This window comes from Camellia sinensis, chromosome 3 (genome assembly GCF_055761805.1).
Source record: "Camellia sinensis isolate YWXY chromosome 3, ASM5576180v1, whole genome shotgun sequence".
NCBI lineage: Eukaryota > Viridiplantae > Streptophyta > Magnoliopsida > Ericales > Theaceae > Camellia > Camellia sinensis.
This window is the reverse complement of record NC_138963.1, coordinates 173118649-173143429: the sequence shown is the minus strand read 5'-3', so window position 1 is coordinate 173143429 and position 24781 is coordinate 173118649. Positions and strand designations below refer to the sequence as shown.

At 39.8% G+C, this 24781-nt stretch overlaps 1 protein-coding gene and 1 pseudogene across 2 annotated transcripts; both read left to right on the top strand.

The window, feature by feature from the left end:
- The first annotated feature begins 355 nt into the window (after positions 1 to 355).
- On the top strand, positions 356 to 14906 carry LOC114323709 (7-deoxyloganetin glucosyltransferase-like; annotated as a pseudogene). The gene is made up of 2 exons (XR_014364773.1): positions 356 to 1081; positions 13826 to 14906. The product of XR_014364773.1 is annotated as a 7-deoxyloganetin glucosyltransferase-like (transcript).
- Positions 14907 to 17417: 2511 nt separating this feature from the next.
- LOC114323734 (7-deoxyloganetin glucosyltransferase) lies at positions 17418 to 19988 on the top strand. Its single transcript, XM_028271386.2, has 2 exons — positions 17418 to 18031; positions 18783 to 19988. Exons 1-2 carry the CDS (start codon positions 17521 to 17523, stop codon positions 19709 to 19711), a joined length of 1440 nt encoding a protein of 479 aa, XP_028127187.2. The 5' UTR covers positions 17418 to 17520; the 3' UTR covers positions 19712 to 19988.
- The last annotated feature ends 4793 nt before the right edge of the window (positions 19989 to 24781 follow it).

The following is a 24781-nucleotide window of genomic DNA, read 5'->3' as shown; positions in this document are numbered from 1 at the left end:
ATTAAAATAATAATAAATTGATTTAAACACCGGTTTTAATCATAAAAGTAAGGTTACGAAGAGCTCAGTTTAATGGACTAAATAGTATTGTTAGAGCTTATGGGGCTATCATAATAGTTCATTTTGTAGGATAGATTATTTGTGTAAAAAAATTATTTAATTTTATAATCGTAACTAATAGATTCATTATATTATTTATTAAAAGAATAGACAAGTATGAATATACACTATAGATATTCTGAATTTAGTTTTTATCTCTATTTTTCTGTTTTTTTAAATACAAATAATTAGATATGTTGTGATTTCTTTTGTTATTTTCCTCCTTTTAGTTAATGAAAACTTTTTTTTTTTTTTTTTGGATTGATAGTTAATGAAAATTTTAGAATTAATCAACAAAATATTATGGACTTGATAAGCAAGATGGAAGTTATTTAAACCTTTGCAATACCAATATTAAAGAGTACTCACTCTGACTCTCACTCCATTGTTTTACAGTGCGCACCATAACACAAAGACGCACACAAAAGAAGAGAAGAGACGAGAAGAGACAGAGTGATCTACAAGTGTGCAAAGCAATGGCAAGTGACAATAAGCCTCATGCAGTTTGCATACCATACCCAGCTCAAAGCCACATAAAAGGAATGCTAAAACTAACCAAGCTTCTCCACCATAGGGGCTTTTACATCACCTTTGTCAACACAGAGTTCAACCAAAACCGCCTTACCAAAGCCCAAGGACCTGACTCTCTCAATGGTTTCCCCAATTTCCAATTCAAAACAATTCCAGATAGCCTCCCGCCATCCAATCCCAACACCACCCAAGACGTAATTGCCCTATGTGGATCAGTCAGAAGGAACTTCACCTTTTCGCAACCTTCTCGCCCAACTCAACGAGGACAACAACAATGCAACCACACCAACTGTCACTTGCATTGTATCTGATGGTGTAATGCCATTCACCATTACAGCAGCTGATGAGCTCCGAATCCCCGTTGCTGTGTTTTGGACATTTTCTGCTTGTGCCTTCATGGGCTTTTATCAGTTTCGTGCTCTGTTGGACAAAGGCCTTGCACCACTCAAAGGTATGTATATGTATATAATTTAATTATATGAAAAAGATTAGTAATACAGAAATCGATTACAAAATCAGACATAAATTTCTCACATGATGTGGATGCAACGACTTCTTGAATTTTAGAGAAAATGTAATAAGCTCCATAGTTTTGGCTAATTACACCAACTTCCTTTATAACAAAGCTAAAGGAACGGCAACTAATGCAACTAGTGTGAAGACACAAAAATAAATAAGATAAAATATACATTTTAATATAAAATATATGAAAACATCATTTTTTCCATTCACATGACTGACAAATAACTGATTAAATGGGCTAAACTTGAAGATCTCAACTTTACGGTGAAGTTGACTCATTATCAGACTAATTTGGACTTCGGTGATTTAAAGCATTTATCTTCTACAACTAATTAAGAAAATTATCTATGAAAAAAAGTAAATTGATCCAATAATGATTGTCATGCTATTAGATCATTTTTATCTATACGGACAACATGTTTTTAAGAATAAACCATCTATCTATTATAATATATATATATATATATATATATATATATATATATATTGTGCGAGGAGCAAATATTCATCGTCACCCATACACCTTGCTACCAAGCTTGCCTCGCTTCGATGGTGTCTCTCCGACTGTAAACAACACAATAGTGAGCTACTCAGTAGGTGATTTGCCGGAACACTCCTCTAACAATCAAGTTAGTTCACTTGAGGAAGAAGAAGGAATGTAAAGAGAGAATAGCCAAAGTTTGCTTACCCATCAGAGTCTACTCACGCCTCCTTTTCTAGGCTGGCCATGCAGCCCTAAATTGAGCGCGCACTACCCCAGTTGTCCTTTGATGGACGCGTGGTTGTACTGCCCTCTCCATTCCTCATACGTGTACATGTCAATACTACCAAACAGTATTGGCCAGACCACCAGACGGTATTAACGCATGCCAAGAGTGAATTCCTTCCCTTTTGTCATTGGTCCACGTGGTATATCTAACCGTGCTATTACTTAGGTTGCACCAAAAGTATTGACTTTGGAGATACTAATGTCGAACTAAGGCATACCAGCTCTCAGGTTAGCACTGTGCTTAGTCAATGCCTTCAAGCCAGTCAACAATGAGTGTGACTATTGTCAAATCAACCATATACCACGTCCTTAACGTGGTCTGTTCGCTTTCCTCGTTTGATCTAACCACCGCCAGCTCGGTCTATTTGGGAACTTGCCATGATGCATATAGTCGCACCACCGCAGATAACTCAGTCAAACACTACGCTTCATGATGGTTCGGTTAGACTCAGCCCAATACCACATTCCGTGCTGGCTTGGTTTAGCTCGGCCCAACACTGTACTTCGTGTTTGTTCAGTCCAGCCCAACACGACTACCATGTTGGTTTTCCTCGACTATCATTTGGCACAAATCTCCCTCTCAACTGCCCCTTAATCCCATCCAAGTTTAGCGTGATTAGGATTACCCTTTCTGGCCGAGCTGTTGATTTTGGCCGGTCCTGGAGACTTGTGTCCATTGCCCTGTCACGCATCAGTCAACTGTACTAACACCACATCATTTCTATGCCACGTGGCTTCTCCAAAGTGGCTCCGTGCGGCCCCACAACTATTCCCATTATCTCTGAAATTCATAAAGTTGGTGCCTTTTCATCTTAGCCCATATATAGGCGATACGCATGCCCCTATCAATTCACTGTTCATCTTCTCTCCAAGCAAAACCCTAATTTTCCCAAAGCTCACACCATCGTCGTCATCGTCATCGTCGTTCCGTGTGTTCCAGGCCATTTTTCTTGTACCAATCGATTTGTCAATCTTTTCCGAAGCCTGTTTCTCGATTGGGTCGAAGCTCTGAGCCATTCCCAATATTTTTTTTGAATCTTTTCATTCTACCTTTTTTGTATTCTTCGTGTTCTTCATTTTTTTTTTTACTTTTGGACTATTTAATCCCTGTAAATACGCCCCTTTAAAGACGATAACGGTAGGCACTTTATTGAAACTAGGAAAATCGAACCTAATCATAGATAAGGGGCTTCTGTGTCGTCACTTTCTTCACTTCAATGTGTATTCTGGTCTTTTAGAATGAACAAAATGAGTTCTAGGGAAAACTGAGCAAAACTCTAATTTTTTATCCATGTTTAGGATAAAACCGAGCTAACATTGTGTTTGTGGCCCCTCCAAACGATTGGACCGCGCTACCATTGTTGTAGGAGCGCTGAGCTGAGAGATGCCAAATGTGTAGCACTAAGGCCAAAAACTAACATAACCCCCCAGGCTCTATAACCGAGCAATAATCGGCTTTAATTTTGATAGTCGAGCTACAACAAATTTTGATAGCCATGCACTCGTTGCCATGCTAATACTACACTTCTTTTGAAATAATGCAGACTAAAGTAGGATTGACCAGGCACACCTCAACATTGCAAGTTGGTGACGCTCACAAACCAAGCAATCATCCTTCGAGCCGTTCACCCCGGCAAAGTAATAAATCAAATTTAGCAAACAAAATAAAACCAGGCTAGATGGGAAAGTACCGATTTATGGTCAGTTCACCTGGGCTATAGCCGAGTTCCACAAGGGGATCCACATTCTTGACGACGTCCATTTTGAGCTAGCCAAGAAATGAGAGACACCATGGGACAAATTGGATTTTTGCCCCTTCACCGTAGTGCCGATAATGGAATAAGGGCTCCGTTTTCCCGTGCAACCCTTGGTTTGCAAATTTTTAATGCAAACCAGGCTATATCCTACACAAGTATCAAATAATACATACAAAATAATTAATGGTGTGGCCGCACTAAACCGTATCCTTGATTTAAATCTAGGCCTAGCCAAGATATTCCATCAATACACATTTAGTAAAAATAAGGGCGGCTTTTATTGGTACCTCAAGGTTAAGAAGGGCCGAGCAAAACTAGTAGAAAGCACGTCGGACAAGGAATTAAACGATGACAACTTTCTATGGGTATCTAGTAATTATGAAGATACCGAGGTGCCTATACCGAGTTAGTACATACGCAAGGATTTCAGGAGTGCTGGTGAGCAAAATAGCATAGTCTTGCTGTCCCGTGACTAAATTATCCTTGTCGATCTACCACTTTTCATTTTTTTTGGCAGATTAGATCCGCTTGGCTGCAAACTACTCCCACGCCATTCAGAACGCAATCAAGATCGCACCATGACATCCAGACCGCGACTACCATAAATTGTTCGACTACGAACCGAGCTATCGGTACAGCATGCCGCGCAAAAGTAGGGTCACTAATTTTCTGCATGCCTCATCTCTAGAGCCTGACCCCAACCTTTCACAGATTAACTTGGTGCCGTTGATAACCGAGCAAGAAATGGCTAAAATCATGCTATAAAATCAATGATCACTACTGGGCCAAGCGACTCTCAGCCAGGCGAAATGGCCAAAGGTCAATCCTTATAGCCAACCGTTTAAGAAGCTGGACCGATGCTCGTTTTGGCAAGCGAGCGCGGTCTTCTCGCTCAAAGAAGAGGTCAAGGCAACCCTCAGTCGAGCCGCGCCTTGTTGACGAAGATTCTATTGAGCTTCCCGTTACCGATCAAGGGGAGCAGACCGAACAGATCGTAGCTGAGCAATCCATTCACCCTACTACCCCCCCTCCCCAATTTGGTCACCAAAGCTTAAATACAAAGGTCAAGCTATGACCAACACTAACTCAGTTTACATTGACAAGGATCTATCGTTGGGCTTCAATCTGACAAATGGGCTGCTCTTTCCCGAAGATATGAAGAGGCATGAGCAACTATCTGACCTGAAGGCAATCAGGTCGGCTGCCAAATCTCTTGTGCTAGTAAGAGCACTTGCCATTAACTTGTGCAAGTTATTGCTCAATTTTGAGTTTACTGACTTCTTATTATCTTGTAGACCGTACAAAAGAACTATGTTGCCCACGAACAAATGGTTGCAGTGAGGCAAAGTCGTTGTGAGGCCATAGCTTATAACCAAGCAAAAACAGCTGAGCTAGCAGAAGTACTCTCGCGGCGATCTCTATCAAACGAGACCGTCTGACCGAGCAACTGGCGAAGGTAAAGGAAGAAAAAGAAAAAGTTGTTCAGGAAAAAAAGGCGCATTACATTGTCGAATTAAAAAAACACCGTGCAGCCCACAAGGCTGAACTGAATAAACAAATTAAAGATGCAGAGGACCGCGGCAATGCAAAGGGGGAAAAAGTTTATGAACAGCACGTAGAGGACACGAAGGACATATTCTTCCAATGTGACTGGAAAGCCGCCGTAGAAAAGCTTGGCCATACGCCAGAGTGTGACTTCTTCAAGAACTCCCCGCTCGTCTTTATCCCTCCATACATGCAAACTTACGCTGCCGCCGTGCAGCAAAAACTAATTGAGGCGGTGAAAGTGGCTAGTGTGGCAGAGGCGTCAGCTCCCCAGTCAATGAACAACACTCCACTGCCAGTCATTTCTGAAGAAGCATCTCCGAGCAATGACCAAGCCAAGCCAGGTGCCGATCTGGGCCTTGATTCTGGTGCAGAGGATGCGGTAGATGTGACCAAGGAAGATATAGCCAACCTAGCTGACACTGTAAACCTAGATTAGGGACTTAGCTAGAATCTTCTCTTTTTTTGTATTTTCCTTTTCTTCTTTTGATGCCTTATGTAGCCGCTATGAAGTATGAATGAAATTTTTTTAACTTTTTGCTCTTTTTCACACATTTTCTCTTCGTATTATGGAGTGGATTATCTGATTGAATGAAATACTAAATCCCACCTTTTCCATTGTCAAGCTAACGTTTGCTCGGTGGTTTCAAAAATCTTAATCATGGCAAAGACTCCAACTTACCCATCGCCGGGCTAATTCTTGCCTAAATTTGGATCCAAGTTGGTGAAAAGATCGAACCCTTTCTCTGCCGAGCTATCTTCCACTTTGTGGGGTAGTTTAGAAAACTGTTTCCTTCATGGTGAACTAAATCAACTCAATTCAGATCCTTAAAATTAAGAAAAACACCAACTCTCTCCTCAGCGAGCGAATTCAACTCGGGGAGATACGAGCAAAATCAGCTCGGTTTAGATGACTAAGGTTGGGGAACATCAACTCTCTTCCCGGTGAGCAAAATTAGCTCAGATTAAATTACTAAAATTGGGGAAAACACCAACTTTCTTCCCGACGAGCAAAATCAGCTCAGGGAGAGATGGGCAAAATCATCTTGGATTAAATTACTAAAATTAGAAAAAACACCAACTTTCTTCCCAACGAGCAAAATCAGCTCGAAGAGAGACAAGCCAAATCAGCTTAGATTAAATCACTAAAATTAGGGAAAACACCAACTTTCTTCCCAGCGAGCAAAATCAGCTCAGGAAGAATTGCCGCTGATGCCTGATTATGCCATCCAAGCATGGTTTTACAACATAATACATTAATTCAAAAAGTTTACCCAAAATGTAACAATACAAAACAAAAACAAAATAGAAAGATTCTTTTCATTGCTCACAAAACATTACATAAAGTATCGAGAAAAGAGCCAAGAGGATATATTGAACAAAAGGAGATGCTAAGTAAGGGGAAGAGAAATACTTCTCAGAAGTAAAATAGCTTAAGGTTGGCCGCGTTCCGTGGCCTTAGAATAGCTTTACCGTCCAAGTCTTCGAGGTGAAACGCTCATTTTCCAGCTAGGCCGGTTATCTTTTAAGACCTTTCGCAATTTGCGCCCAATTTTCCTTCTCCTGGGACTACGATGTTGCCCATTACCTTTCTCAAGACTCAGTACCAACTCTGAACAAGAATGGATGCATGGTTTTATTGTATTTCTTGGAGAGCTCTTGTTGGTAGGTCGCAATGTGAATCAGTGCCCTTTTTCTTCTTTCTTCAATAAGGTCTAATTCCAAGGCAATAGCTTCACCATTCAAGTCCGACTCAAATTTTTCAAACTGGTTGGTTGGCATGCCGATCTTCAGTGGTATGACTGCCTCTATGCCGTAAACCAGGGCGAATGGAGTTTTCCCGATTGAGCGCCTTGGGGTAGTTCAATATGTACATAGCACATTGGGGAGTTCCTCAGTCCACCTTCCTTTAGCTTTCTTAAGCTGTTTCTTCTGTCCATCCAAAAGAGTCTTGTTTGAAGCTTCAACTTGCCCATTTGACTAGGGGTAGGCCGGTGTGAAATTATAAAATTTTATTTTTAGTTCCTCACAAAATCCTCTGAAGAATTTTTCATCAAATTATGTGTTATTATCTGAGATAAGAGCCTTTGGAACCCCAAACCGGGTTATCACATTTTGTCAGACAAACTTCTTCACATCCTTTCTTTGATGGTTGCCAACGGCTCAGCTTCCACCCACTTGGTGAAGTAATCTGTGGTTGCGATGAAGAATTTGCGATTGCCCGGTGCAGTCGGAAGACGTCCCACAATATCCAGCCCCCAAAGGGAACAAGGCCAAGGACTTGTCAAGGGAAGTAACTCTCTGGCTGGTTGGTGAATCTGGTGCACAAATTTCTGGCATTTCTCGTATTTTCTCACATATTTCTGTGCGTCAGCTTGCATACATGGCCACCAATATCCTTGAGAAATTGCTCAGTATGTGAGAGATCTTCCCCCAATGTGGTTTCTACACATGCCTTCATGAATTTCGAAGAGGAAAGCTTCGACCTTGCTGGAATGGACGCATTTTAGATACGACCTAACAAAGGATTTTTTGTATAAGGCGCCAGATGGAGAGAGCCAAAACCGTTCTGACTTAGCCCTTATCTTGTTGGCCTCCTTCTTCTCAGTAGGTAGGACTCGATCTTTGAGGAAGATTACGATGGGGTCCATCCAAGATGGCCCTAATTTGATGCAGAGTACTTCGGTCTCCTCAAGTTCTTTGATGCTAGGTCGCGGCAAGAATTCAATCATTAAGGGGTTGAGAAAAGTGTTTTGCATGGATGCCAAGCTGGCCAACTCATCCTCTTGGCTATTCTCTTCCCTGCCGATTTGCTCCATCCTAATTGTAGTGAACTTTTTGACCTTTACCAGAACCAATGCCTGATACTTCACCATCCTTTCATCTTTGGCTTCGTATTCTCCAAATACTTGGTTGATAACAAGTTTGGAGTCACTGAATACCATAAGCTCAATTGCCTTCATCCGCAATGCACTTTTTAGGCTGGCTAAGAGGGTTTCATATCCCGCTTCATTGTTGGATGCTAGGAATCCCAGTGTGATAGCATGCTCAATGGTTAGTCCGTACAGCGAAGTTAAAACAACCTCTAGCTCGGCGTCGTGTCTATTCAAGGCCCCATCAACAAAGAGTTTCCATATTTTACCAATGAACAACTTCCAATAGTCAGATGGATTTTGAGAGTTTCGCAAATCTGAGGCTGGGGCCTCTTTCAAGTGCAGTTTCCTACTTACACTTTCACCTTGATGCTTGGTAGGTCTTGCTCACTATTGTCTTGCATTTCTATCATTTGTACTCCACTCCCTTCTAATCGAATTGACATCGTTGGCTGTGTTAAGTCCACACTAGCCATTCCAGCTTGCTCGATGTTATGTGTCAGATCCACCGGGCAGACTAGATGAGTACCTAGTGCAAATTTCGCTACAAAGTCGGCTAAGGTATGTGCCTTAATGATCGTTCGCAACTAGAACTTGATGCCATATTCTCCCAACTCTACTGCCCACTTTAAGATTCTGCCAGAAAAGTCAGCCTTCTCAAATAGCACTTTTAGTAAGAATTCGGTCAGCACCACAATTGTATGAGCATGAAAATAGAGGGCTAACTTTCTATAGGTCATCATCAACACTAGAGCCAGCTTCTCCAATGGTAAATACCTTGACTCAGTAGGGAGCAATGTCTTGCTGACATAGAAAACGAGAAGATGTTGTATTCTCTCTACTCTGACGAGCACCGCATGTTGAGAAACTGCCAAATAGAGATAGAGCTCTTCGCTAGGCTTCGGGGCGACCAAGATTGGAGCAGAAAATAGATATGTCTTCAAGTTAGCCAAATCTCGGTCGCATTCTTCATCCCAAAAGAATTTAGATTTTAAAGTCTAGAAGAAGGGCCTGTAGTAATCTGATGACCGGCTGATGAACCTATTCAGCGCAGCTGCCATTCCGGCTAGATGTTGCACATCCTTTGTTGAATTCGGCCGTTCTAGCTCTTGTATTACCTTTGTTTGCCAGGAGTCAACTTATAATCCCCGGTTCGTAACTAAGAAGCCCAAAAATTTCCCAGTCCCTATGTCGAAAGCACACTTGGAAGCATTTAAGCCCAATTTGTGGCACTTAAGTATGGCTAATATTTCAACTAGGTCGACGAGGTGTTGAGATTCATTCTTGCTCTTCATGACTATATCATCGATATAGGCTTCCATAGTACAGCCAAATAAAAGGGCAAACATTTTGGTCACCATTCTTCAGAAGTTCACTCCAACATTCTTCAGGCCAAAAGGGCATGACCTTAGAGCAGTATAAGCCTCTTGGTGTGGTAGAGGATATGATCTCTTGGTTTGGTTCATACATGACTATTTGGTGGTAGCCGCGGTATGCATCAAGGAAACTAAAATTTTGGTGACCAGCGGTAAGATCCACCAACTGGTCAATTCTTGGGAGTGGAAAGTTATCCTTGGGGCAAACTCAGTTGACCATTTTGCAGTAGACGCATACTCGTCATTTCCCATTCTTTTTTGGTACTACCACCATGTTACAGATCCATTTAGGGTATTGCACATTTTCAATTGCCCTAGCCTCCAATAAGTTTTTCACCTCCTCTGCCACCACCTCGACATGGTACAAGGTTGAGCGCCGAGTTCGTTGAATAACAGGTCAGGCAGTTGGAAAAACATTGAGTTGTTAGCAGATGAAGTTTGGATTGATGCCAGGCATGTCGTAAGGTGTCCAAGCAAAAACTTCAAAATTGGAAACCAAAAAGTTGACATATTCCAGATGCTCAGCATCGGATAAAGAAAAGCCCAATAAAAAGAACTTGCTTGGATCGTGCTTGTCAATCCGGACCTCCACCAAGTCTTCTATAGATTTCTCCTCGGCCTTTCTACCCACATCGTCTAGGACTTGTTTTCCTTCTAGCCCCTCAATCATTTGGACAAAGCCTTTAGCAGCGCAGCTGCCATTTACCGCGACAAAGCATTGCTTCGACATCACTTGGTCCCTCCAAACCTCTTGAATCTGCCTGGTTAGGGCAAGAAAGCGCATGACTTGGTGGAAGGTTGAAACCACCGCTTGTATGGCGTGTAGCCAGCCCCTACCCAAGATCAAGTTATAAGTGGATGGAACCTTCAGTACCCAAAACTCTATTTCTTCGTGATTGACCCCGTTTTGACCGGTAATATGATCTTGTCGATTAGCCATTCTAGTTGTGAGTTAAAGCCAACATGATCTCAACCGGTAATATGATCTTGCCGATTAGTCTTCTATAAGTCTTTGTCCTCCAGCTTCATTTGTTTGAATGCATCATAATACATGATCTCAACCGAACTCCCCTGGTCGATCAGAATCCTTTTGATGTCAAAATCCTTGACAAGAAAAGTTACAACTAAGGCGTCGTTGTGAGGTGTTTGAATTTTTTTTTACTTGAAAATATCATGATGTCTTGCACCTCAGTCTTCTCCTTCTTCACAGTGGGCTGAACTGAAAGCACTTCCCTCATGTGTTCGGCCTTCTTAATCATTCTTCTTAGCTCGCATACTCACGCTGGCTCAATGATTCCGTGGATGACGTTGATAACTCCCTGGGGTACGGCATCCAGGACAGCTAGCCTATTTGGCTCGACTTGCCCTTGTAGAGATGCCCTCATGCCGCCTTCAATGTATTGGTCCAAGTGCCCCGCTGCGACCAGTTTTTCTAAATTATGCTTCAATGGCATGCAGTTCTCCATGCGGTGCCCCTTTTCATTATGATAAGTGCAGCGGTATCTTGAGTTAAAACTCCTCTGAGCATCCCCTAATTTTGCTGGCCACCGGACATATGTATTGTCTCAGATTTCACTGAGAATGCGATAAATTGAAATTTTACAGACAATGGTAATTCCGGTCCATGCCTTCAACTTTCTCTTAGCATCATCTTCCTCATTGCGAGGAGTGTTAGCTCGGTCATTGTTACGACTCTTGTTTCGGTCATTGCAGCCAGTACCACGGTATTGTTCTTTTGTTCAGTTATTGGGACAGTTATCCTCTTGCCTCCTCAACTCAGATGTGCTCGTTAATCCGCTGCATCAATGATTCCATAGTTGTGGGCTAGTGCATTGTAAGTAAGTCCCGCAGTCTATGTCCGATTGGTAGGCCTTGCTTGTATTAGGCGATTGCCAAGTTAGTAGGGCAATCGAGGATCTCATTGTAGGTCTCCTAATATTTGGCATTATATGCCTTCAATGAACTACCTGCTTCCATTTTACACCGATGAGGTGGTTGACTTCCTTCGGTGTTCTAGTGTTGGCCTTAAATCTTATGATGAATGCTTCCGCTAGTTGCTGCCAGCCTTCGATACTCCATTCCGGGAGCCTTTCGAAGCATTTCAAACCTAACTCCCCCAAAATCGTCAGGAATATAAAGCACATTAGGGCATCATTGCATCAGTAATGATTAACGTACATGTATGGGTCCGTCTTTCCATTGTAAAGTGTAAACTTAGGTTGGTGGAAGCCAACAGGAAACAACGTGCTTTCTATCTCAGAGGAAAGTGGGGTGGCGTTAAGCCTTGCCAAGTCTCTGTCCACTGTCGCGTGAACCACCATTCTGGGTGGCAGCATGGCCACTTCTTCGCTGGAATAGACTCTGGGGTTCAGCCTCTATAATGCCGGCACTCTCTGGGCTTCCTTACGGCGTGCATGTTCCTCCAAGACATCCCTCAAGTCCTCTGATTGAGCGAAGTGAGAGTATCTCGACATCGTCGAGGGACGTGAGGGGCGATAGCTGCTATCTCTGGTGCATGATCTCTTTGCCGGCAAGACAGAATCGCCAACTCTATAGCTCCTAGTAACAGAGAGGAAAGGCATTGCTCGTCTGTGTTGACTACCTGAGTGACGGTGTTGGGTGCGCTCACTGTGGTTTCCCACTCTAACTACATTCTTTCTTTTAATCTGTCGCTTCAGCACCTCCATCTCAGCTGCCATCTGCCAAATGATGGCATCCTGGTCTTTCAGATTGTGCTCCAGATGTTGGGCGTGTGATTTTCCTCGTCGCTGCCGTCCTTCCGAACTCTGTGAATGTTCAGTGCTCCTTCCGTGTTTGTCTAATGCATCTCTGGGTAGCCCTCTGGTGGAAGTCTCTAGGCCAGTTATGCTCGGAACGGCAGGCGAGCCACCTCACCTCCGAACAGACTCTGGAGTAATGTCATCGACAGTGGATAGCGGGACGTCATTGTTGTTCGCCATGAAAAGTGATCAGAAAAGCTTGGAGAACAAGGTTTTGTCTATTTAAGATTCCCACAGACGGCGCCAATTGTGCGAGGAGTAAATATTCGCTGTCGCCCGTACACCTCGCGACCAAGCTTGCCTCACTCCGATTGTGTCTCTCCGATTGCAAACAGAACAACGGTGAGCTATCCAGCGGGTGGTTTGCCGAAAAACCCCTCTGACAATCAAGTTAGTTCACTTGAGAAAGAAGAAGGAATGTAGAGAAAGAATAGCCAAAGTTTTCTTACCCCTCAGAGTCTGCTCGCGTCTCCTTTTTTAGGCTAACTATGTAGCCCCAGATTGAACGCACACTACCCCTATTGTCCTTTGCTAGACGTATGGTTGTACTACCCTCTCCATTCCTCACACGTGTACATGTCAATACTACCAAACAATATTGGCTAGACCACCAAATGGTATTGACACATGCCAAGAGCGAATTCCTCGCCTTTTGTCATTGGTCCACGTGGTATATCTAATCGTGCTATTACTTAGGTTGCACCAAAGGTATTGACTTTGGAGATACAAATGACGAACTAAGGCATACCGGCTCTCAGGTCAGACTTTATACCGCGGCCTTAACGCGGTCTGTTTGCTTTCCTCGTTCGACCTAACCACTGCTAGCTCGGTCAATCTAGGAACCTACCATGACGCATATAGTCGCGCCACCACAGATAGCTCGGTCAAACACTACGCCTCATGATGGTTCAGTTAGACTTAGCCCAACACCATATTCCGTGCTAGCTTGGTTTAGCTTGGACCAACACTGTACTCCGTGTTGGTTTAGTCCGGCCCAACACAACTGCCATGTTGGTTTTGTTCGGCCATCATTTAGCACAAATCTCTCTCTCATATATATGTATATATATGATTTGATCATGTCTCACTCATGCTTGATCAACTAATTTTTTGCATGCATGTTCTTCTCTGTTTATCATATGAGATGAACTAGTCAGATCATTGACATGAGTACATATTAATTCCATAGTAGGCAAACTTTACTTGTGAAGTTGAGATCTTCATCTTTAACAAATCCGAACTCGTGTGTATAGCAAAGAAAAAGAGAGAACAAGAAAAAGGAAAAGCAAGCTTGTTTGGCTTTTAGCATCCTTTCTTTTCTTCATCTTTTTTAAAGAAAAACATGAAATACCTATTTGGCAACGTTTACATGTACAATTTGTTTTTGTTTTTTTTTGTTTGTTTGTTTGTTTACAAAAATTTTAGTATTGTCATTACAAACTTGTTTGGTATTTATTTTTTTTTTCAAAAATTTATACATAGTTTACGAAATTAATTAAATCCTTATAACCCAAAAAAAAAAAAAAAAAAAATCTCCTATTTATATTTTTTGTTTACTGTTTATGATATCCAGATGAAAGCTATCTAACAAACGGGTACTTAGACACCATAATAGACTGGATTCCAGGAATGAAAGATATTCGTCTAAAAGACCTTCCAACATGTTTCCAAACCACTGATCCAAATGATGAAATGTTTAACTTAGCCATGGAATCAGCAGAGAGTGCTTCTCAAGCTTCAGCATTTGGTCTTCATACTTTCAATGCATTGGAACAAGATCTTTTGGATGCTCTCTCATATATGTTTCCCCATATTTACACCATTGGTCCTTTACAGTTACTTCTAAACCAACAAGTATCACCAGACTTGGAGCCTCTTGGATACAATTTGTGGAAAGAAGAACCAGAGTGTCTCCAATGGCTTGATTCCAAAGAACCTAGCTCTGTTATTTATGTCAATTTTGGAAGTGTAACAGTCATGCCCCTGCAACACTTGATAGAGTTTGCTTGGGGACTAGCCAATAGCAACCATTACTTCCTGTGGGTAATTAGGCCTGATTTGGTGATTGGAGAGTCGGTTATTCTGGCACAGGAATTCGAGGCAGACACTAAAGAAAGGGGATTGATAGCAGGGTGGTGCCCGCAAGAGGAAGTCCTGAACCACCCATCAGTTGGAGTGTTCTTAACACATTGCGGGTGGAACTCAACTATCGAGAGCTTGACAGCGGGGGTGCCCATGATGTGTTGGCCATTTTTTGTGGATCAGGTGACAAACTGTAGGTACACTTGCACCGAATGGGAGGTTGGCATGGAGATTGATAATAATGTAAAAAGAGATGAAGTCAAGAAGCTGATTAGAGAGTTCATGGAAGGAGAGAAGGGGAAGAAAATGAAGAACAAGGCTATGGAGTGGAAGAATTTAGCAGAAAAGGCCACTGGACCAGATGGGTCATCCACTTTGAATTTGGACAAACTAGTGAATGTATTATTATCGAGAAACTAAGATATTTTAGATAGGATTGTTTTGGTATTTAGGATTGGGTTTTGGTTTGAGTTTGGAAAATAATTTTGTGTAATAAGTTTCATTTTGTGCAATGATTTTGTTTAGATTGTGTGCTTCAAGTAATAAACATTTATTCTTTTTTGCTTTTGATATATGCAAGGACTTCACAAGTTTCTCATATACCATAAATCTCCATTATATATACACCTTGAGATGTAATAGCTGTAATTTAAATTGGAATGAAATTGACGATTAAAAAAAAAAACACACATTATAGATAACAAGAAAATGGGATGGAATGGAAACTAGATTAACTGGAAAAAAAATTCAAAAACCATAAAAGTGGTGATGAAGTTGCAGAGAAATTAAGGTAGTGTTTTGTTAATTAGAATGAGGTGAAATAAAATAGAATGATAGCATTTAAGAAAGAGAAAACCAAGTGCACAGACAAGACACAAATGGTGGGATGTTTATTATCCATTGTGTGCACTATTTTTGTGTTTGTAGGAGTAATGTTAAAAATCTCAAATATTTTACCAAATGTCTTACATGGATGTGAGATCCACATAAGACGTGTGTTCGACACCCATATTTAAGTCCCTAACATTTTTCTTTTCGTATTGTTCAATGAATAGCGTCATAAAATTTCTAAAAAAATGTCTGTATCGTAGTGACTGCATTCAATTTGATTGTCTCTCCTTCAACTCTTACTAGACGATGACGAGAGAGAGAGAGAGACGACAAACGGGCCGGCAAATGAAGATGACTCTGGACCCCTCATTCATGTCAAAAACAAATACAAATCAACCTTATTCATGTCATAATGGAGTTTTGCCTTACGGAATTTAAGTATTGGTGGATATAATTGCCAACCATAACATGTACATCAATCAATCTTTTATTAAATTATTATAAATATATAGATCAATCTTTTATTATTTCTGTACTCATAAAAGAGTGACAACATTCAAGTGTTTTCTACTTCTTTTTTTCTTTTTTCTTTTTTCAAAATACCCCATTAATTTTCAATGTCATACTCCTCTTATTTGACTTTTCGTAATTCACACAGCATGCTCCTAACCGTCACGACTTGCTTTTGTTTTCCTCTTGCCCTACTTCTGACTTTTCGATGGGTTATAGTACATGTCGCTCTCCACTATCACAATTCTTCTTCAGACCATGTAAGCCTAATATAGAGAGACAGAAGTTTCTATCCAGTCCATACTAGTCCAGAAGTTGCCGTTTATTTCATTGACTTCTGTGTATAAAAAAGTAAAAATTGATTTGAGCACGAATAGTTCGGATCATAAAAGTAGAATGCATGAGGGCTTAATGGGTTAAATCGCAAAGTCTAGTGGACAGAATAGTGTTGTTAGAGATCGTGGGCTGTCATCATCTTAGGATTTGAACAATTTATTTTATAGGGTATTGTCTAGATTATTTGTGAAAAAATGAAAATTGATTTTATCATCATAATTATAGGATGTATTTTATTACTTATTAAAAGAATAGACAAGAAGTATAAATAAATCATTGATTTGATATATTCTGAAGACTTTTATTTCATTTATTCAAAATCAGACTTTTCTGAATAAAAAATGTTTCAAACCACTAATACATCACTAATGACGTGGCGCCGACATAGATCCTATTACTGATGTGATAGTTTGGCATCTATTTGTTAGAGTTGTCATTAATAGTGCAAATTTACAGCGTTGAATCAATATTGTTTGTGAATTTACTTATTACAAAGAAGACAACAAGTATAAATAAACCATTGATTTGATATATCCTGACTTTTCTATTTCGTTTTTTCGAAACCACAGACTTCTGAATTTACTTTGTATTTCTAATTTTTATTTTTTTTAATGCAAATAATTAGATATGTTGTGATTTCTTTTGTTATTTTAATTAATGAACACTATAGAATTATTTGATAAAATATTGTGGGCGTGATAAGCAAGATGAAAGTGATTGGGCAGTAACGAGGGATCCATTCAGATCGATCAAATTGGACATAATCTTTCATTTTATGATACTATATGCATGCAAGATGTATTGGGAGTACAGAAAAAATCGCCAGTTGGTCCAACAAAGAAAGGCTTGTCTAGATATAATTTTAAAATATTGGATTTTTTGTTATTTAAATTGGGTATCTCCGTCACTTTTAATTTATTATTCAATGAATGACTGGCAAATGATCCACTGATATTAATCTAATCCAATGAATACCAATCAGCTTTCTTGATTTCATTTTTCAGAAAATTTTACTTTCTTATTTTTCGTGTTTTTTTGTTTTTACTGAATTTTTTTAATATTTTAAACAATTTTTTTACTTTTTAGACACACCTAATATAAATACACATAAAAAGTAAAAAATTATAAAAAAAATCTTTTAAAAATTCACTAAATATCAAAAATACAAAAAAAATACAAGAATTCAGTACATTTTTTGTATTTTTATGTATTTATTAATTTTTTAAAATATTTTTTCACAAATTTTTTATTTTTTAGATACATCTAACTAAGGTACATCTAAAAAAGTAAAAAAAATATTTAAAATTTAAAAAATATTCACTAAAAACAAAAGAATACGAAAACCAAAAAATTCAATTTTCAAAAAATTTAATTTAGAAACTCAAACCAAACACACTGAATATTAACTAGTAATCTACTCTCTCTCTGTCTCTCCATTGTTTTGCAGTGCACAACCATAACAAGAGCACAGAAGAGAAGAGACTGAGGGATCTAGAAGTGTGCAAAGCAATGGCAAGTGACAACAAGCCTCATGCAGTATGCATACCATTCCCAGCACAAAGCCACATAAAAGGAATGCTCAAACTAGCAAAGCTCCTCCACCATAGGGGTTTTTACATCACCTTTGTCAACACAGACTTCAACCAAAACCGCCTTATCAAAGCCAGAGGACCTGACTCTCTCTATGATTTCCCCAACTTCCAATTCAAAACAATCCCAGATAGCCTCCCACCATCCGACCCCAACGCCACCCAAGACGCAATTGCTCTCTGTGGATCAGTCAGAACGAACTTCTTGACACCATTTCGCAACCTCCTTGCCCAACTCGACGAGGACAACTACAATGCCACCACACCAGCTGTCACTTGCATTGTCTCTGATGGTGTAATGCCATTCACCATTACAGCAGCTTATGAACTCCAAATCCCCGTTGCTGTGTTCTGGACTTTTTCTGCTTGTAGCTTCATGGGCTTTTATCAGTTTCGTGCTCTCTTGGACAAAGGTCTTGCACCACTCAAAGGTATGTTTATGTATATAAGTTAATTATATGAAAAAGATTAGTAACACAAATCAATCACAAAACAGACATAAGTTTCTCACATGATGTGACCCAACACCTTCTTGACAACAAGCTCTTAGTTTTGGCTAATTACACCAACTTCCCTTTTAGTAAAGCTAAAGGGACCACAACTAATACAAATAGTGTGAAGACACAAAAACAAACAAGGTAAGTTATATACATCTTAGTATTAAAGAAATGAAAATATCATTTTTCCGTTCACATGACCAACAAATAATTGATGAAAATGGCTAAATTTATGTGAATTAAAACTTAAAGAGGTCAATGTAATTATAAAATTTATAAAACTTACTGTATTTTTTCAAATTTAGGGGGGGTCAATATAATCTATCCAATTATTATACATGTCTGTGTGTGTATAGCAAAGAAGAAAATGAGAAAATATGAAAAATGAAAAGCAGGCCTGTTTGGTTTTTACTACCCTTTTTTTTTCTTCATCTTTTTGAAAGCAAAACATGAAATGCCTGTTTGGCAACGATTACGTGTACAGAAAAAAAAGAAAATATATATATATATATATATATATATGTTTAAATTTACAAAATTTTTAATATTGTCATTAAAAACTTGTTGGTATTTATTTTTGTATTAAATAATTTATAAACCGTTTACAAAATTTATTAAATTCTTATAACCACAAAAATAAATAAATCTCCTATTTATATTTTTGTTTACTGTTTATGATATGCAGATGAAAGCTATCTAACAAACGGGTACTTAGACACCATAATAGACTGGATTCCAGGAATGAAAGATATTCGTCTAAAGGACCTTCCAACATGTTTCCAAACTACTAATCCAAATGATGAAATATTTAACTTAGCCATGGAATCGGCAGAGAGTGCTTCTCAAGCTTCAGCAATTGGTCTTCATACTTTCAATGCGTTGGAACAAGATCTTTTGGATGCTCTCTCATCTATGTTTCAAAATGTTTACACCATTGGTCCTTTACAGTTACTTCTAAACCAACAAGTATCACCAGACTTGGAGCGTCTTGGATACAATTTGTGGAAAGAAGAACCAAAGTGTCTCCAATGGCTTGATTCCAAAGAACCTAGCTCCGTTATTTATGTCAATTTTGGAAGTGTAACAGTCATGTCACTGCAACACTTGGTAGAGTTTGCTTGGGGACTTGCCAATAGCAAGCACTACTTCTTGTGGGTAATTAGGCCTGATCTGGTAATCGGAGACTCGGCCATTTTACCTCCGGAATTCAAGGCAGACACTAAAGAAACGGGACTGATAGCAGGGTGGTGCCCGCAAGAGGAAGTCCTGAACCACCCATCAGTTGGAGTGTTCTTAACACACAGTGGATGGAACTCAACTATTGAGAGCTTGGCGGCGGGGGTGCCCATGATGTGTTGGCCATTTTTTGCAGATCAGGTGACAAATTGTAGGTATACTTGCACTGAATGGGAGGTTGGCATGGAGATTGATAATAATGTGAAAAGAGATGAAGTAGAGAAGCTGATTAGAGAGTTCATGGAAGGAGAGAAGGGGAAGAAAATGAAGAACAAGGCTATGGAGTGGAAGAATTTAGCAGAAAAGGCTACTGGACCAGATGGGTCATCCACTTTGAATTTGGACAAACTAGTGAATGTATTACTATCGAAAAACTAAGATATTTTGGTATTTGGGATTGGGTTTTGGTTTGAGTTTGGAAAATAATTTTGTGTAATCAATTTCATTTTGTGTAATGATTTTGTTTAGATTGTGTGGTTGAAGCAATAAACACTAGTTCGTTTTTGCTTTTGATACATGCAAGGACTTGATAGATTTCTCATATGGCAATTCAAGGTCATATATCTCCATGTATTGTAATAGCCATAATTGAAATTGGAATGAAATTGACGATAGAAAAATAAAGAAGACAAGAAATTGGGATTCTACTGATGAAGTTGCAGAGAAATTAAGATAGTTTTTTCGTTTGATTGGAATGACGTGAATAAAATGTTCACTCCTTAACATTTAGAGAGAAAAAAAAAAAAGTTCTAAAACTAGACACAACTCTCTCACACGAAGCTAAACAAAAAAATAACACAAAAAAAATAAAAATAAAAAATAATCTCTGGCAGTGGCAGTCATGGTCTAACAGTATCTAGAAATGATCCCACTTCAGAACTGTGATGCTAAACTAATTTGTGATGCTTTGGGGAAAAGTCGGATGAAGATTTATCAGAGCTAGGTGTTGTGGTGAATGACTTACTGTAAATGATGTCCAAAAAAAAGTAAATTACACTTGCATTTAAATTATTCTGAAATAACACTGCCATCCCTTAATATTCTCTAAAATATCACTATCCTCTCTAAAATATTTTAGTCATTTGTCTATGAACCTGACAGAAGTTGGCACTTCACCAACAACTTTTCCTTGAATGTCCATTTTTATCTTGTTACACTACTCCTCTCTAAATTCCATCCATTTTGACTTCACCATTAAAGTCACCACCACTTCACCTGAACCCACTACGCCAAGATTGGGCCTTAGCGGCGGTTTTTTACCGCCGTTAAAGGCTGTAAAACCGCCGTTAAAGTCTTTAACGGCGGTTTTGTTACCGCCGTTTATACGTGTGTCGGAAAAAGTACAACCGTCGTAAAAAGATAAATTATCGTCGTTAAAAGTGGCAGTTTTTTACCGCCGTAAATAGGTTCAAATTTTTCAAAAAATAATTCTTTCTTCTTGCACTTCCCAAGTCTTGAACCCTCAACCTCTCATCTACCCACACTAACCACTCTACCATAGTTACTCTTTATGAAATATATTCCCTAAATAAATATTTAAACATTATTTTTACTTTATTGTAGATGGTTTCGCCGGAGCTCGCCGAAGTTTCGCCGGAGCACGCTGGAGTTTCGCCGGAGTTTCGCCGGCAAAGACCGCCGTCATTAACGGCGGTAATGATTGGACATTAGCGGCGGTTTTGTTACCGCCGTTAAAAGTGGGCATTAACGGCGGTTTTTTTAACGGCGGTAACAAAACCGCCGTTAATGATACCTTTAACGACGGTTTTCGTTACCGCCGTTAAAAAAACGGCCGTTAATGCCCTGTTTTGGCGTAGTGACCCAATCTCTACCAAAGACACAATTTTGCCTTTTTTTTTTTCTTAAAAACTCAAACCCACAAAAAATTCCCAAAATCTATCTTTTCTCCTGGTTCGACTTGAAATATGTGCGCAAATAATCAAATTCAGAGCTTAAATCTATGACGTGAAAGTGACCTTATGAATTAGAATTCAGAGTCATTCAAAGCAAAGTATCAACAATATTTACAAAAAAAACAAAAAATGTAAACGTAGTAGAATGTTTCAAATTTCAATTGAATACAGTAGAATGCTACAGAATTTAACATAAAATAGTTAGAAAATGTACAATTAGAAATGGGTTGAAGAAGTTTGTAGATAGGATAGAGCTTTGCAAATTACATGGAACTTTAGCGAGCTACTGTTGGGTTTAGGACCCTTTTTCTGCAAATCATCATATCATCTACACAACAAAACAAGAGTCTTTTTACATTGTCTTGGTCGTCCTCAAATTCACTCTCTGAAACCCTCGATCCTCTCTCTCTTTCTCCCTGTAAAGGGGTTCAAGGTTAGAAAGGTGATTAGAGAGGCAAAACTATGCTAATGGTCCAATAATGGTGGAATGACTGGAGAATGAGCAGCAGCAATTGTCTAGGAAGTTGTGAGTAGCTGGGTGAGGGTGAAGCAAGTGGCTCAGGAAGAAATGTATAGCAATGCCAAAATGGGCAGCATCTCCCCCAAATCCCTAAAATTTCTCTCCTTGAACCTTGCAAAATAGGTCCTATTTATAGGCTTTTCCTTAGTACCAAGAGGACACCAAGTTGTCGAATAGAGAGAGGACATGTGTTCCAGAGGATCACATGAAATATTCTGCCTTGAGCCACCAGGTTGAAGGTGCCACATGTCCATCTGCATATACTGTGTACTATCTGTTTGCCTCCGCAACTACCTTTTGGAGCCTCAGCAAGTGTAGTTGCAACGGGAGTGTTTGGCGCTGCAGCTCCCTCTTGAGCCTCAGCAAGTGCAGTTGCGGCGGGAGTGTTTGCTGCTGCACTTACCTTTTCAACTCGAACCTTAACAAGTGCACTTGCAACGATAAACCTTACTGCTGCACTTGCCTTCTCAGTTTTATTTAGCCAATACATTCATTCTCAGGACTCCATAGCTTACTATCAGCCATGTTCGTGTTCACCTCAGCATAGCCTCCACCCTTAGCCAGCTAACCACAAACTCCCCAACTTTCCAAGGCGAAGGCCATAGCCCAACCTACTATCAGCCATGTTGTGCCTTAATACCAAGCCCAAGAGGGCTTCCTTAGTCCTGTCTGTGCAACTAAGGCAGGTCCATGACCTGGGTAAATAGAAAGGGAGTCCCTTATACTTGGGCTACCTTGCTCCCATCTTCACGGGATCTCCGTGGTAAACTGGTATCTTTGAGCCTACTATCAGCTCTAACCAGTAAGTTTGTGGCCTGCTATCAGCGCCAAGTTAATGAACTTTGGGACTTGGTATCAACCCTAAGCTAGTAATGCCTTGGGGCCTATTATCAATGCCAAGCATTAGCCTCTACTTGCAAAAGGGAAGCTTTTCCCAAAGACTGCTATCTCCTTGGTGGGATGTTCCCTCCGCAAGTTGGTTGCGGCGACTATAGTTGTTACGGCAATCTTTTCCTGTGGCAAGTTCAATATGGCAAAACCGACAATATTGGAGATGGCGTTAACAAAGTGCCTTTAGAACTTGGGCGCTACAAGTAATGCCTCTGCAACTTAGTTGCTTCAGTTCTCTCCTTCCCTCAGCAACTCTAGGTGGCGGCGGAACCGACGATACTTGGAATGGCAATGGTACCGACAATACTCGGAATGACGGCACTGAGACAATATAGCGATCCCAGTTTCTAACTCGACCTTTATGGTGTTTCGGACTTAGGTCTTGTGGTTTAATGTTGCTGTTATGTCTTTTCCTCTTTTTGCCCTTTGAATTTGGGTTTTTGACTGTCTTGGGCGTGTTCAGAACAGGTTGGTTGATTGTTGGTCTAGAACCTTGATGTCCAGAATTTTGATCTTCCGCTCGAGCGGGCCTTCTTGCACTCAAACGGGGTTTGCAATCTTTCAGTACCTTGTGCGTCTGCAAGAGATACTACAGAAGTGTTTTTTACGCTCGTGCGATGTTTATTACGCTCAAGCGGGTCTGAGCTCAAGCGGCCCTTCTTGCGCTCGAGCGACTGTTTGAAATCTGTAAAATACTGGACGAGTGTATTCTACGCTCAAGCGAGCCTCATTGCGCTCAAGCAAGTAGTGTCTTGCTTTTGTGTCTTAGAGCTCAAGCGGCCTTTGTTGCGCTCGAGCGGGTCAAATTATTGTGTCTAACGCTCGAGCATCAAACTCTCCGCTCGAGCGGACTGTACGTATATCAAATCACGTAAGTGACATTTTAAATCACTTTTTCTATCATTTCTCTCTCTAAAACTTTCCAAAACCCTATGTTGAGAGCTTCTCTCTCTAAAATACCCTCTTTCTCTACATTTTGACCTAGATCTAGTGATCTCCTCACCCTCCTTCCTTTGACAAAAAGTTTGAGCTCTTCAATATCTTCATTTTCATCCGAATGGAAGTTGGTTTCGTCATCTTTGAAGCCCATCTCTTGCTTGGCTTGTCTTCTCTTCTTGAGGTAGGGATATTCTACTGTCCTACATGAGTTTTGACATAGATGTTGGTCATTTTGTATAAATGATTGGTTTGGGTAAAGTTAGGGTTTGAGTTTGGAATTGTGAAATAGGGGTTTCTTGTTTGGGCTCCATATGTGTATGTTAGACCTAAAAAATGGGGTTAATGGTGTATAATTGTTGAAATGGTGAGATTTGGCCTTGGGTGCACTATTTGAGAAAATGGGGAAAAATGCCCTAATTTGAATTATAAAGGTTATTTGCATAAATAATGAAAATGATGCGGAAACATGAAATTGGTTTGAAAATCATGGAATTTGAGAAAATTGTGATTAAATGGTGTAGTTGGATTGATGAATCACTCACCTATGGAAAATGTGATAAATTATCTGTTGAGAAATTTATTTATCGGTTTAGATATATCTGTTTTGGGCTATCGGTGGAGGATAGCCATGATTGTTGTAGAAACTGCATGTTGATTAGGTAAATTGAAACTAATCGATTTGAACATGTCATTGAATATGAAGGTTGAAAGTAAACATTGTATATGTGATGGGATTGGTCATTGTATATGACAACATGTTTAAATACATTGTATATGTATCTTCGTTTGGGTTGATAGGGGATGTACTCCATTGTTTAGGAGGAGATAGGGAATGGACTCCATGGAGAATTAAGTTGGCCGAAGTGTCCAGGGTGAAAGTCCCGAAATCTTATTTATATTTGAGTACCGGTTCCCTCGGACGTAGTTCCATAAAATGGCAAGTTATGAAAGTGTATGAATGATATTTATGATTAAAGTGTTGACGAATGAGTTGCAATCCCATTTTGAATTATTTATATGATAATGAATTATGTCAATGAATTGACTTGGGTAATAACTGGAAGTGAATTGAAATGTGGGTATCCATGTTGATTGTTTATGGAAAAGGTTTAAGATGGTTCATAAGTGTTAGACATTTATCGAATGTTAATGTTTTAGTTAATTCTCATATGTTGTTTAGCATAT

Excerpts from the sequence above, each read along its gene's own strand:
- LOC114323734 (XM_028271386.2), top strand. The coding sequence starts at position 17,521 with ATGGCAAGTGACAACAAGCCTCATGCAGTATGCATACCATTCCCAGCA. Across the intron at positions 18,032-18,782 it reads AGGTCTTGCACCACTCAAAG|ATGAAAGCTATCTAACAAAC; the intron begins GTATGTTTATGT and ends TATGATATGCAG.